The 14,212-nt window shown below is 38.3% G+C and overlaps 1 protein-coding gene across 3 annotated transcripts in view; it reads right to left on the reverse strand.

Annotated features, from left to right (window-relative positions):
* Positions 1-7,294: 7,294 nt before the first annotated feature.
* ZNF423 (zinc finger protein 423) overlaps positions 7,295-14,212 on the reverse strand; it is a 348,147-nt gene continuing 341,229 nt past the window's right edge. For all 3 annotated transcript variants that reach the window (XM_068115290.2, XM_068115292.2, XM_068115291.2), the window contains one exon: positions 7,295-8,608. In XM_068115290.2, the coding sequence (XP_067971391.1) occupies positions 8,582-8,608 (27 nt within the window). In that variant the 3' untranslated portion in view covers positions 7,295-8,581. The remainder of the gene's footprint in view (positions 8,609-14,212) is intronic.

A 14,212-nucleotide genomic window follows, 5' to 3' on the forward strand; every position in this document is an offset into this window, starting at 1 on the left:
AGGAGAGATGCAGAAAATAGGGCAAAATGGAGAAGATTGTCATGGGGACCGCAAGGCTAACCCCCGCTCTAGTAGGGAAAATGGCCTTTAAAATGCATGTTGTTGTTTGTTGTATTCTCCTCGGGTGTTCGTTTTTGTGTCTGAGTGGAGGATCCTCAAAGTAGGAATTGCAATTAGTTTACTACAACATTTATTTCATCTTGCATTTATTTTTATTAAATCATTATGTTGCATTTTATTTGTTGTGTCGTGTCTGTTCATTGTGGGTTTTTTAATAAACCCGTGTGCTTCCATTCAGGTAAGCGCCTTTGCTGCCTTTCCGTCCAGTGCGCGCCATAAAAATAACCGCCAAGATTTCGGGAGTAAAAACGATCGGGTCATTCGTCACCCAGTGGTCTTAATCACTGGGCGACACGACAAAATATATATATATATATATATATATATATATATATATATATAATATATATATATATATATATATATATATATATATATATATATATATATATAGATATATATATATATATAGATATATATATATATATCAAGGGCCAGTCAATATTTTTGTATGTGTGCAAGTAACCTTCAAATAAGTAACCTTAAAATATTTTTCACTAGTTTATGGCATGTAAGTGTGAAACAACTGTGTTATATTTCAACATAATCTCCATTGCGTTCAATGCATTTTTCTATCGCTTTACGAAGGCCTGGATTCCTCTTTAAGTTGTCCAAAGATGTGGTAATCCGAAGGGGCAAGGTCTGGCGAGTAGGGTGGATGAGGAAAACAGTCAAAATGCAAGTCTTCGATTGTTGCAGCTGTAGCGCGGGCAGTATGGGGCCGAGCATTGTCATGCCGCAGCCAAACACCGGTAGTGAGTAGTCCACGACGTTTTGATCTGATTGCTGGTTTCAGATGATTTTTAAAGGAGGTCGCAGTATGATGCGCTGGTGACTGTGGACCCTCTTAGCATGTAATGCTCCACAAGTGGGCCTCGGCTATCCCACAAGAGTGTCAGCATCACTTTTCCAGCGGACGGCTGTGTGCGGAATTTTTGGGGCTCCGGTGAAGTTGAATGGTGCCACTCATTGCTTGCCCTCTTCGTTTCTGGCTGAAAGTAGTGGACCCAGATTTCAGCCCCACCTAGTCATTACGCGCTGTAAGAAAGCGTCGCCTTCTGTTTCCTAACGTCGCAGAAGTTGAAATGTTTTCACACGTGTTTTCACATGTGTCCACTCACCGTCCTTTCAGTTTGGGTGTGAATTGTCGAGGCACCCACCTTGCAGACACTTTGCGGAACCCCAGCACGTTGTGAATGATATGGAGGGCTGATCCATGGCTAATGTTCAGCCATGCCTGCGGTGAGCGATTGAAAGGCCCTCAGAATCAGCTTCATCGCGGGAGATTCCAATGATTCTGAAAGCTTTGGTTTCTACAGCATGAAGCCGAGCTCGGTGTGAGGCAAGAGCACCAGCCCAGAGGGGAGAGCAGTATTCCCTCAAGCTGTGGATGAAAGCTTTGTATGTGGTGAGGAGCTCAGAGGTGCTAAGGAAGGACTTCACATGACGGAGGATGCCCAGTTGGCGACTGGCTTTGGAGGCCAGCTTGGAAATGTGGTTTTCCCAGGAAAAATCATGGCAGACAGTGAGACCCAAAATCTTGAGTGACAGAACTTCTTTACGAGGATTGTTGAGAAAGTAGATGGGAGGGTTTTTCCAGACGGTCTTTTCGGAGAGACATAGTGAGAGTGTGAGATTTGTCGGGACTGAAAGACATGTTCCACTTGTTTGACCAGTCTGTGATTTTGTCCAGGTCTGCAGAGAGTGAGGAGGCTGCTGCCTGATGATCTGAAGGATGACAGATGGAGTGGCAGAGCGTGGAGCCATCAGCAAAGAGATAGGGAGGATCTTCCAGAGAATTGGAGAGATCATCAATGAAGACCAGAAAATAGCACAGGGCCCAGAACACTGCCTTTGGGAACTGCAGTTTGGACAGTAAGAGGAGATGAGAGAAATCCATTCAGGGCCACACATTGACTGCGACCGGAGAGGAAGTCCGCAAGCCATGCATGGAGGTTTCCATGGATACCAGAGGAGGAGAGTTTGGTGAGTAGAGCGGGGTGCCAGACCGTATTGAAGGCACGTGATATGTCAAGGGAAACAGCTCTGATTTCCTGTTTGACATTGAGAACCTACATCCATTGTTGAGACAGCAGAAGCAGCATGTCCAGAGTAGAATGACCTGGTCTGAATCCAAATTGATGATTTGATGTCAGAAGCAATGACTGATTCCATGACCTTGCTGATCATTGGGAGGAGGCTGATTGGTCTGCAGTTGCAAGGATCTGTTTTTGTACCTTTTTGTGTAAAGCGGTAATGTTGGCTGATTTTCAAGCAGATGACGTTGGGCATATTAAAGGGTGAAGAGAACAGAGAGAGGGTGTGATGGAGCGGTAGAGCAGGATTTTAGGACATGTAGGCTGATGCCGTCTGGTCCAGTTACAGAATCAGAGTCGAGGTTTGACACAAACTTCTCCACCTTGTCGGGAGAGAAGGACACAGAGTCCAGGAGCAGCTGGGTACGACTGGGTACGGTGGGTACAGAGAGAGACGGGTTTGGGACACAAGATTTTGTGGCAAACACAGAGTTGAGGCATTCGGCATTGTCATGTGCGGAGTCAGCTTTGTAGCCATTTGAGGTAAGGGCGAGGATGGAGGGGGAACAAACACCAGAAACAGATTTGACCAGATGCCACCAGTATTTGGAGGAGGGAGACAGGTTTGACAGTTCAGTTTTGAGAGTCGAGAGATATTGTTTCCCTGTTCTCCTGAGGGTAGACGCACACACTTGTGAGAAAGGAACTGAGATTACCTTCCGTTGGATTTCCCTTCCATGAGGTGAAGGTAAGTTGTTTCAGGGCAACTGCCCCACCACAAGATTAAGTGTACAATGGACGGGAGGAAGGGTATCACAACTGAGGACGAGATAGGATAAATCTGTGCATGACAGAGAGAGAGCTATTTTCTTTGTAAAAATTCCCAGGAAGAATTGATGTCAAGAGGCAGTAGAGATGGGGACCAGTCCAGATGATTGATGGCTCTTTGAAGACCGTGCCAGTCAGCCTGAGTCAAATGCCAGACTCATCGATGTTGAGGAGGCTCTCTGAGAATGGCCAGAGAGATGTCCACTTTAACAAGCATATGATCAGATGAAACGATTGGAGCAGATGAAGAACAGCAGACTTTGCAGGGAAGTTTGTCATAACCAAGTGTAGAAGAGAAGATGCTCCATTGACTGAGATCCAGCTCGGGAAATTGACAGATTGTGTCAGTCCCAATGAGTCGCAGAAGTCCTTTGCTGAGGTGCAATGGATGATGTGAGAGGAACCCACACCCAGCCAGCTGGCATGATGACAGTTGAAGCCGCCACATATGAGGAAGAGAGAGTTGGGATGAGTGGATAGAAGGTGGTTCATGTTGTCAGACAGGGAGATGTAAATGGCGTCATCACTGTTTGGTGGACGGTACAGAACACATATGAACAAAAGTTGGGAGCGGAGGGAAAGCCATAGCAAGAGGTCCTCCTGGGGGTGTTGGAGAGAGGGCAGTGCAGGGAGAGTGAGGAAGAGAGTTTTTCATAAAGATAGCAACCCCACCACCAGGACGAGGCACAGGTTTATCATACCAGAGGAGGGGGTAACCAGGAAGAGATATTAAGGAATCGGAGACATCTTAAAGGAGGAAAGTTTATGTTAAGCAAATTAAGTCTGGTTTGTCAGAAGCAACCTGTATGGATAGATCAATCAGGTTTGAGCGAAGGCCCCAGAGGTTTGAGATCCATCATACCTTTAAGGATGAGGGAGTGGGAGTATCGGATGCAGGAGAGGGGGAGGTAGGGAGAGCTGTTGACAGTGTGTCAGGGATTGTTGGAGAAGGGGAAGGATGAGGAGGACAAAAGGTTTCATGGTGACGGGCTTCGGCACAGAGAGATGTTATTTGAGGGGTGGCAGAGCGAAGTATACAGTTGGTGGAGGGGTGAGGGGAGGGTGAGATTAGAAGGGAAGGGGTGAGGGGAGTTTTGGAGGAGAGGGGTGAGCGGGGAGATTTGAGGGGGGTGTTTAGGAGTGGAGGGGTGAGGTGGGAGATTTGAAGGGGAGGGATGAGAAGAGAGATTTGAAGGGGAGAGGTGAGGGGGGAGATTTGAGGGGGAGGGGAGAGGGGGTTGATTGGAAGGGGAGGGTGAGGGGGGAGAGAAGAGGGGGAAGGGTGAATTGGGAGTTTTGTTTTGAATGATTCATGAAAATCGAACATTTGTTATAAACTTGGTTTCTTCAGATATTCAAATCAGAGATCTGTTTGAAAACATTTGAGGAGGGGTGGAAGGAAGGTGAGTTTAGAGATTGAAGTAAGGAAGAACTGTAAGAGATTGAATTTTTTTTTTGTGATGGAAAGATTTGATGAGCAAATTGATGACAGCCTTTTGAATAGGAAGAAAAAAAGTGAGTTATCATATAATAATGAATACAACATGGCGGGGGTATTTTAAACATTTTAAAACAAAACCATGAAAAGTCTGGTAAATTCCCTGAAACGCAGAAGAAAAGGATATTAGCAAGCCAGGGTAGCAGAGAGCGATGGAGCCAGGAGTTATATAATCAATTTGCTCGTACAGAAGGAGAGGCCTCATTTTTATTTTATTTTTTAATATAATTTTTTTTGAAGGTTACGTGAAAGCGGATTTGAGAAAGAAGGAGAACGGTTGAAAGAGTATGGTGAATTATCCACAAATTGGAATAATGAAAAAAAAAATCTCTGCAGAGAAGGGAGGGGCGGGACAACACATGGTTGCGGGTGGGGGAGGGTGGCCCACGAGGAGAGAAGGAAATTATTATTATGATGTTTTTTTATTGTATTTAAGACATTAAATAAAGGGTAAGAGGTTAGGGGGAAGTAGGGGTAAAAAAAGGTAAAGCAGAGGAAGAACGAACGTGAATAAACAAAAGAGCGAAATGAGCAGACTGGGCAGGCCTCAAGGCTAACCAGGCCCCAAACACGTACGATCAAACTGACTGAATAATACACCAATTTGCACAAAATGCAAAACAGGATCGAACTAGAACCACACTGTAAACACATACACAGCAAAATAAAAACTTAACTTTGAAAAAATAACACTTCACTTTGATCAACGTGGACGAGCTCGGATGACACAACCTCATCCAGGGAACTGGAAGCGGAAGTCCAATTACCATCTTAAAATTACTGATAATACTTATTAAATTACTTATTAAATTGCTCACCATCTTCAAATTACTTATTTATCCCTCGGTCACACGTGTGCGTCTTGTTTTTCGCATCTTTCCCGTCTTTACCGTTGACCAATTCTATTTATTTGAAAACCCCTCAAAGGAAATTAATAAACATACCAGGCTCAGTGACGTAATGGTTGGAGCGGTCAATGGTTCAAACTCCAGGGAACTCAGTTGGGCTGTGTTTACACGTCCCCGAGAGCTGAGGAACTCTCCCCGCCTCACGGGGAGAGTTCCCCGAGAGCCGGGGAATGACCCACGTGTGGACACAAAACCGGTTCCCCGAGAGCCGAGTTATCATTCTCCGGCAAAAAGGTAGGGTAACTCCTCGGCTCTCGGGGAGAAATATGTTCCCAATGGGTAAACCGCAGATCAATCGACCGTACGTGCCGCACGGGTATGACCTTTGCAGTACAGACGTCGTGACCTACTTCCGCTCGCTCGTTTGCACCTGTGCGAAGAGACTCGGTCGTATACAAGGTCAACAAACTTCCGTGAGCCATTCCCTGGCTCGCGGGGTACGTGTAGACGCGATGACAAAGGAGAAGAGTCTTGATCGCATGCGCGATAAGCAGTGTCCCCGAGAGGCGGGGACAACGTGTAAACGCAGTGTTGGAGTAATCCCATTGTTTAGTTAATCATGTGTGCTTGGACACACACATACACACATGAATAGAGGCGTGTCATGCCCCACACTCAACCCCCACCCATCTCACCTAATCGCTCCTCCCAACCCCATCCTCTACCCACCACTTTTGTTGGGTGAAGCTCTGCCTTTCCACATGCTATTAATTCCTGGAATGTACAGTTGTAATCTTAAATCGTGTAATTTTAGGTGAGGGTCATACATGCCACAATACAGTATCTTCATAATAGTCCACTGGAAGAGGTTCAGTCTCTTAAGCTTCTGAGCCTCACCATTAGTCAAGTCCTCTTCTGAACAGACTATTTACCAAGCTTGCCTCTAAAACCAGCTGCAGACCGGGGATCCTTTATCACACCTCGTACTTGCTTGGTAGATCTGAACTTCTCATGGACATCAAAGCCTTTTCCTGTAGCTCAATGGAATATTGTTCTCCCCTATGTGCTCATGTCCTTGTTTCTCATCTCTCTTTCTCGCTCTTCCAAGAGTGCTATATAGTCCAAAGTTTTCAACATCGTTGGCATTTCCCACAAAGAATCAAGCTGAAGTCCAGGATCTGCTGCTCTCCAGTCACAGACAGGTTGATGACGCCGATTTTTTTTTTTATACCGCCTCTAATCAAGTCTTGTTCCCCTGCTCTTTGAAGCGTCACATTCTCCCCAGCTCCTTAATGTTGTACCCATTCTTCCAGCAACCCCTTCCTCGTTAAACAAAATCCAGACATGCTAATCATCCTCCACTCTTTTGTTCCTGTTTTCCCTCTGAACAAACTTCTTCATACACAAATTTTGCCTGTCCATGACTCGTTTTGAACATACCTGAAAATATGAAGTAAGACAAATTCCTACCTCAATGAAAACAGCTTCTTGAGAAATCAGACCAAGCAATGGAACAAGGCTGTTAGGAGATTTGTCATTCACTACCGAAGATGACAAAAACCAAAAGGTTGCAATCATTCACTTGGGCTGCAATGAAATTTCTCCCACAAGGCCTCAACAGGAACACAGCCACACCAAACTTCGACAGCTAAAATGAATAAACTTATTGAATTAAATCATATTACTTTGGTCTTTTCTCAGACTTGTTATCAGCAGGTACGACCAAATGCCCTTTCACAGTGTTGTAAAATGGGCTTCAAACAATAAAAACTGTCTCTCAAACTCAGGTCCAAAGGCAAACAAATCCACAATGTGCGATGTACTCAGTTCACAAATTTGCTCCTAATGCTTGTGCTAGAAAAGTCCAATTACCACCAGGGCAGGTGAGAAGCACTGAAGAAAGATTATTGCAGAAAGTGTGAAAAAGAGGTCTCTCATAGTGACAATTATACCCAAAATCGACCCATGATTATAATCAACTTTAATGCCAAAAATACACAAAGCAAATGACACTGCATGGCATCCACAATCCAGGTTAGACAATACACTTATGAGAGCAGTGCAGCCTTCTTACTGGATTTTAACCCAGAACTGGCAGGTACTGGGTAACACTGAGAAGTTTGCCCATGGGAACATGGGTGAGGGTAAGGGGTAAGGATACAAGGTGAGGTCGGGTGAGAAAAGGTTGATAACAGGAAGATGGGCTGGGGTTTCTGTACATGGGGCCAGCCTTCATCGAGTTTATAGATTGGAACTGTGAGTCAAGACTGACTGAGGAAAGAAAGAGAAATTGAGGGGGGGAGAGAGAGAGAGGAGAGAGAGAGGAGAGAGAGAGAGAGAGAGAGGAGAGAGAGGAGAGAGGAGAGAGAGAGAGAGAGAGAGAGAGAGAGAGAGAGAGAGAGAGAGAGAAAGAGAAAAGGAGAGAAAGAGAGAAAGAAAGAAAGACTCAGCCAGCACACTAATCTTGCCAAATGTTTGAATGGTTGCAAGAGGATTTCCTATGTTGGTCCAACGTCAGCAAAAACACAGTCTATTTGCCGACGTTAGTTCGTCTGTCCAACGGCAGCCACATGGCATAAAAGAGTGGTACAATGGAGATGGAGCGAGATATTCAGAGAGAGAGAGAGAGAGACAGAGAGAGAGAGAGAGAGAGAGAGAGAGAGAGAGAGAGAGAGAGAGAGAGAGAGAGAATGAAAGGAAGGATGGAAGGAAGGGAGACAGGAAGATAGATAGCTCAATCAATCTCGAAAGAATTAACAACCCAGAGGGAGTAATGTTCAAGCCGGCATTATAAAGCTTCAGTCTTGGATACGTGTTAACACCTTAATGGCGTTATCAACGAGACGTAAAAGCTTTAAAATATAAGACTTTTGGCTTGCATTAACCATAAATGTATCCACAAAAGGTTTCTTAACCTCTGAAAGGCAAAGTTGTTGGATGGCTGTTTCATTCATCACAGTCTCATCATCCTGATGGGATATTCGGGAAAGATTTAATCGTTCAAACAAAGAAGCAGCCAGAGACAGCGCCAAGGCAATGACTGTCCAACAGATACTTGCAGAAACTGCCAGCATCAAGAACGCAGATATGGCGAACTTAGCTGTGACGTTTTCTTGTCCACATTTCACTCCCTAACTCCCCAAATGGGTAGAAGTGGAAGGATATTCGAGAGGAACGATGCCAACTCAGACCCCTAACACTCGACCTGCCCAACCCAAGTTCTTCATGGAACATCACATTGTGAATATCCGTTATCCATGTTGGCTCATTGTGTGATTCTGCAACAACAAAAAACAAAACAACAAAGTACAGCAGTGGCATTTGCAATAACGGCAATATAACCCACTCTTACGAACCTGCGAGTGCCCCGAGGAAAGTTGATTATTATTGCTCACTGGGTGTGCTTTGTGGTTAATTGGATGGCATGAAATCACGTGTTGTTCACAAAATCGTGTTCAACATGAAATACATGTTCACAAAATCGTGTTCTACATTAAATGTGTGTTCTAAATGAAATTGAATGTTCCACATGAAATAAATGTTCGAAATAAAATTGTGTTGTGTATTAAATATCGTGTTCTACATGAAATACGTGTTCTAAATGAAATTGAGTGTTCTACATGAAATTGAAAGTTCCACATGAATTAAATGTTCGAAATAAAATTGCGTGTTGTATATTAAATCTCGTGTTCCACATGAAATAAGTGTTTTAAATGAAATTGAGTGTTGCATATTAAATCTCGTGTTCTACATGAAATACGTGTTCTATATGAAATTGAGTGTTGTATGTTAAATCTCGTGTTTGACTTGAAATACGTGTTGTCAATGAAATTGAGTGTTCTACATGAAATTGAATGTTCTACATGAAATAAATGTTATAAATAAAATTTAGTGTTGTATATTAAATCTCGTGTTCTGCATGAAATACGTGTTCTAAACGAAATTAAGTGTTCGACATGAAAATGAATGTTCTACATGAAATAAATGTTCTAAATAAAATTTAGTGTTGTATATTAAATCTCGTGTTCTGCATGAAATACATGTTCTATATGAAATTGAGTGTTGTATGTTAAATCTCGTGTTTGACATGAAATACATGTTGTCAATGAAATTGAGTGTTATACATGAAATTGAATGTTCTACATGAAATAAATGTTATAAATAAAATTTAGTGTTGTATATTAAATCTCGTGTTCTGCATGAAATACGTGTTCTAAATGAAATTGAGTGTTGTATATTAAATCTCGTGTTCCACATGAAATATGTGTTCTAAATGAAATCAAGTGTTCTCCATGAAATTGAATGTTCTCCATGAAATAAATGTTGTAAATAAAATTGTGTGTTGTACATTAAATCTCGTGTTCCACATGAAATACGTGTTCCAAATGAAATTGAATGTTCTACATGAAATAAATGTTCTCAATAAAATGGTGTGTTGTACATTAAATCTCATGTTCGACACGAAATATGTGTTGTCAATGAAATAGAGTGTTCTACATGAAATTGAATGTTCTACATGAAATAAACGTTTCAAATAAAATTGAGAGTTGTATATTAAATCTCGTGTTCTACATGAAATACGTGTTCTAAATGAAATTGAGTGTTGTATATTAAATCTCGTGTTCTACATGAAATACATGTTGTAAATTAAATTGAGTGTTGTGTATTAAATCTCGTGTTCTTCATAAAATACATGTTCTAAATGAAATTGAGTGTTGTGTATTAAATCTCGTGTTCTCCATGAAATACGTGTTCTAAATGAAATTGTGTGTTGTATATTAAATCTCATGTTCTTCATGACATACGTGTTCTAAATTAAATTAAGTGTTCTACATGAAATTGAATGTTCTACATGTTCCAAATGTTCCATCCAAATAAATGTTCCAAATAAAATTGAGTGTTGTATATTAAATCTCGTGTTCTACATGAAATACGTGTTCTAAATGAAATTGAGTATTGTATATTAAATCTCGTATTCTACATGAAATACATGTTGTAAATGAAATTGAGTGTTGTGTATTAAATCTCGTGTTCTTCATAAAATACGTGTTCTAAATGAAATTAAGTGCTCTACATGAAATTGAATGTTCTACGTGAAATAAATGTTCTCAATAAAATTGTGTGTTGTATATTAAATCTCATGTTCTACATGAAATACGTGTTCTAAATGAAATTGAGTGTTGTATGTTAAATCTTGTGTTCTACATCAAATATGTGTTCTAAATAAAATTGTGTGTTGTATATTAAATCTCGTGTTCTACAGGAAATACATATTCTAAATAAAATTCTGTGTTGTATATTAAATCTCGTGTTCTGCATGAAATACATGTTCGAAATAAAATTGTGTGTTGTATATTAAATCTCGTGTTCCACATGAAATACGTGTTCCAAATGAAATCAAGTGTTCTACATGAACATGAATGTTCTACATGAAATCAATGTTCTAAATAAAATTGTGTGTTGTATATTAAATCTTGTGTTCAACCTGAAATACATGTTGTCAATGAAATTGATGGTCTACATGAAATTTAATGTTCTACATGAAATACATTAACTAAGTAAAATTGTGTGTTGTATATAAAATCTCGTGTTCTATATGAAATACGTGTTCTAAATGAAATCAAGTGTTCTACACGAAATTGAATGTTCTCCATGAAATAAATGTTGTAAATAAAATTGTGTGTTGTATATTAAATCTCGTGTTCCACATGAAATACGTGTTCTAAATGAAATTGAATGTTCTATATGAAATAAATGTTCTCAATAAAATTGTGTGTTGTATATTAAATCTTGTGTTCTACATGAAATACGTGTTCCAAATGAAATTGAGTTTTCTACATTAAATTGAATGTTCTACATGAAATAAATGTTCTCAATAAAATTGTGTTGTATGTTAAATTTCGTGTTCAACATGAAATACGTGTTCTAAATAAAATTGTGTGTTGTATATTAAATCTCATGTTCTACATGAATACGTGTTCTAAATGAAATTGAGTGTTGTATATTAAATCTCGTGTTCAACATGAAATATGTGTTCTAAATGAAATTAAGTGTTCTACACGAAATTGAATGTTCTACATGAAATACATGTTCCAAATAAAATTGTGTGTTGTGTATTAAAACTCATGTTCCACATGAAATACATGTTCTAAGTAAAATTGTGTGTTGTATATTAAATCTCGAGTTTGACATGAAATACGTGTTGTCAATGAAATTGAGTGTTCTACATGAAATTGAATGGTCTACATGAAATAAATGTTTGAAATAAAATTGTGTTTTGTGTATTAAATCTCGTGTTTTACATGAAATACGTGTTCTAAATGAAATTGAGTGTTCTACATGAAATGGAATGTTCCACATGAAATAAATGTTCAAAATAAAATTGCGTGTTGCATATTAAATCTCGTGTTCTACATGAAATAAGTGTTTTAAATGAAATGGAGTGTGGTATATTAAATCTCGTGTTCTACATGTAATACGTGTTCTATATGAAATTGAGTGTTGTATATTAAATCTCGTGTTCTACATGAAAAACATGTTCTCAATGAAATTGAGTGTTGTATATTAAATCTCGTGTTCTACATGAAATACGTGTTCCGAATGAAATACGTGTTCTAAATGAAATTGAATGTTCTCCATGAAATAAATGTTCTAAATAAAATTGTGTGTTGTATATTAAATCTCGTGTTCGACATGAAATATGTGTTGTCAATGAAATAGAGTGTTCCACATGAAATTGAATGTTCTTCATGAAATAAATGTTCCAAATAAAATTGAGTGTTGTATATTAAATCTCGTGTTCTACATGAAATACGTGTTCTAAATGAAATTGAGTGTTGTATATTAAATCTCGTGTTCTACATGAAATACATGTAAATGAAATTGAGTGTCATGTATTAAATCTCGTGTTCTTCATAAAATACATGTTCTAAATGAAATTGAGTGTTGTGTATTAAATCTCGTGTTCTAATTGAAATACGTGTTCTAAATAAAATTGTGTGTTGTATATTAAATCTCATGTTCTACATGAAATACGTGTTCTAAATGAAATTGAATATTGTATGTTCAATCTCGTGTTCTACACGAAATATGTGTTCTAAATGAAATTGTGTGTTGTATATTAAATCTCGTGTTCTTCATGAAATATGTGTTCGAAATGAAATCAAGTGTTCTACATGAAAGTGAATGTTCTACGTGAAATAAATGTTCTAAATAAAATTCTGTGTTGTATATTAAATCTCGTGTTCTATATGACATACGTGTTCTAAATGAAATTGAGTGTTGTATATTAAATCTCATGTTCTACATGAAATACATGTTGTAAATAAAATTGTGTGTTGTATATTAAATCTCGTGTTCTCCATGAAATACGTGTTCCAAATGAAATTAAGTGTTCTACATGAAATTGAATGTTCTACATGAAATAAATGTTCTAAATAAAATTCTGTGTTGTATATTAAATCTCGTGTTCTATATGAAATACGTGTTCGAAATGAAATTGTGTGTTGTATATTAAATCTCATGTTCTTCATGAAATACGTGTTCCAAATGAAATTGAGTGTTGTATGTTCAATCTCGTGTTCTACATGAAATATGTGTTCTAAGTAAAATTGTGTGTTGTATATTAAATCTCGTGTTCTACATGCAATACGTGTTCCAAATGAAATGAAGTGTTCTACATGAAATTGAATGTTCTACATGAAATAAATATTCTAAATAAAATTCTGTGTTGTATATTAAATCTCGTGTTCTACATGAAATATATGTTGTCAATGAAATTGATGGTCTACATTAAATTTAATGTTCTACATGAAATAAATGTTCTAAATGAAATTGAGTGTTGTATATTAAATCTCGTGTTCTACATGAAATATGTTTTGTCAATGAAATTAAGTGTTCTGTGTTGTATATTAATATTCGTGTTCGACATGAAATTGAATTGAAATTTCATGAAATTGAAATTGAAATTGAATTCGACATGAAAACAAACATGAAATTGAATGTTCTTCATGAAATACATGTTCTAAATAAAATTGTGTGTTGTATATTAAATCCCGTGTTCGACATGAAATAGGTGTTCTAAATGAAATTAAGTGTTCTACATGAAATCTCATGTTCCACATGAAAAACGTGTTGTCAATGAAATTGAGTGTTCTACATGAAATACGTGTTGTCAATGAAATTGAGTGTTCTGCATGAAATATGTGTTGTCAATGAAATCTCATGTTCTGCATGAAATACATGTTCTAAATAAAATTGTGTGTTGTATATTAAATCTCGTGTTCTACATGAAATACGTGTTCTGAATGAAATTAAGTGTTCTACATGAAATTGAATGTTCTACATGAAATAAATGTTCTAAATAAAATTGCGTGTTGTATATTAAATCTCGTATTTGACATGAAATACATGTTCTAAATGAAATTGAGTGTTGCATATTAAATCTCGTGTTCTACATGAAATACATGTTCTAAATGAAATTGAGTGTTCTCCATGAAATCTCGTGTTCTGCATGAAATTGAGTGTTCTGCATGAAATATGTGTTGTATATTAAATCTCGTGTTCTACATGAAATACATGTTCTGAATGAAATCTAGTGTTGTATATTAAATCTCGTGTTCTGCATGAAATATGTGTTGTCAATGAAATTTAGTGTTCTACATGAAATTGAATGTTCTACATGAAATAAATGTTCTACATAAAATTGTGTTTTATATTAAATATTGTATTCTACATGAAATAAGTGTTCTAAATGAAATTGAGTGTTCAACATGAAATTGAGTGTTCTACATGAAATACATGTTCTAAATAGAATTGTGTGTTGTATATTAAATCTCATGGCCCTAATCATGTGTTGTACATTGAATCAAGTTTTGTACATG

The sequence above is a fragment of the Myxine glutinosa genome, chromosome 5, assembly GCF_964187855.1.
Source record: "Myxine glutinosa chromosome 5, kmMyxGlut1.1, whole genome shotgun sequence".
NCBI lineage: Eukaryota > Metazoa > Chordata > Myxini > Myxiniformes > Myxinidae > Myxine > Myxine glutinosa.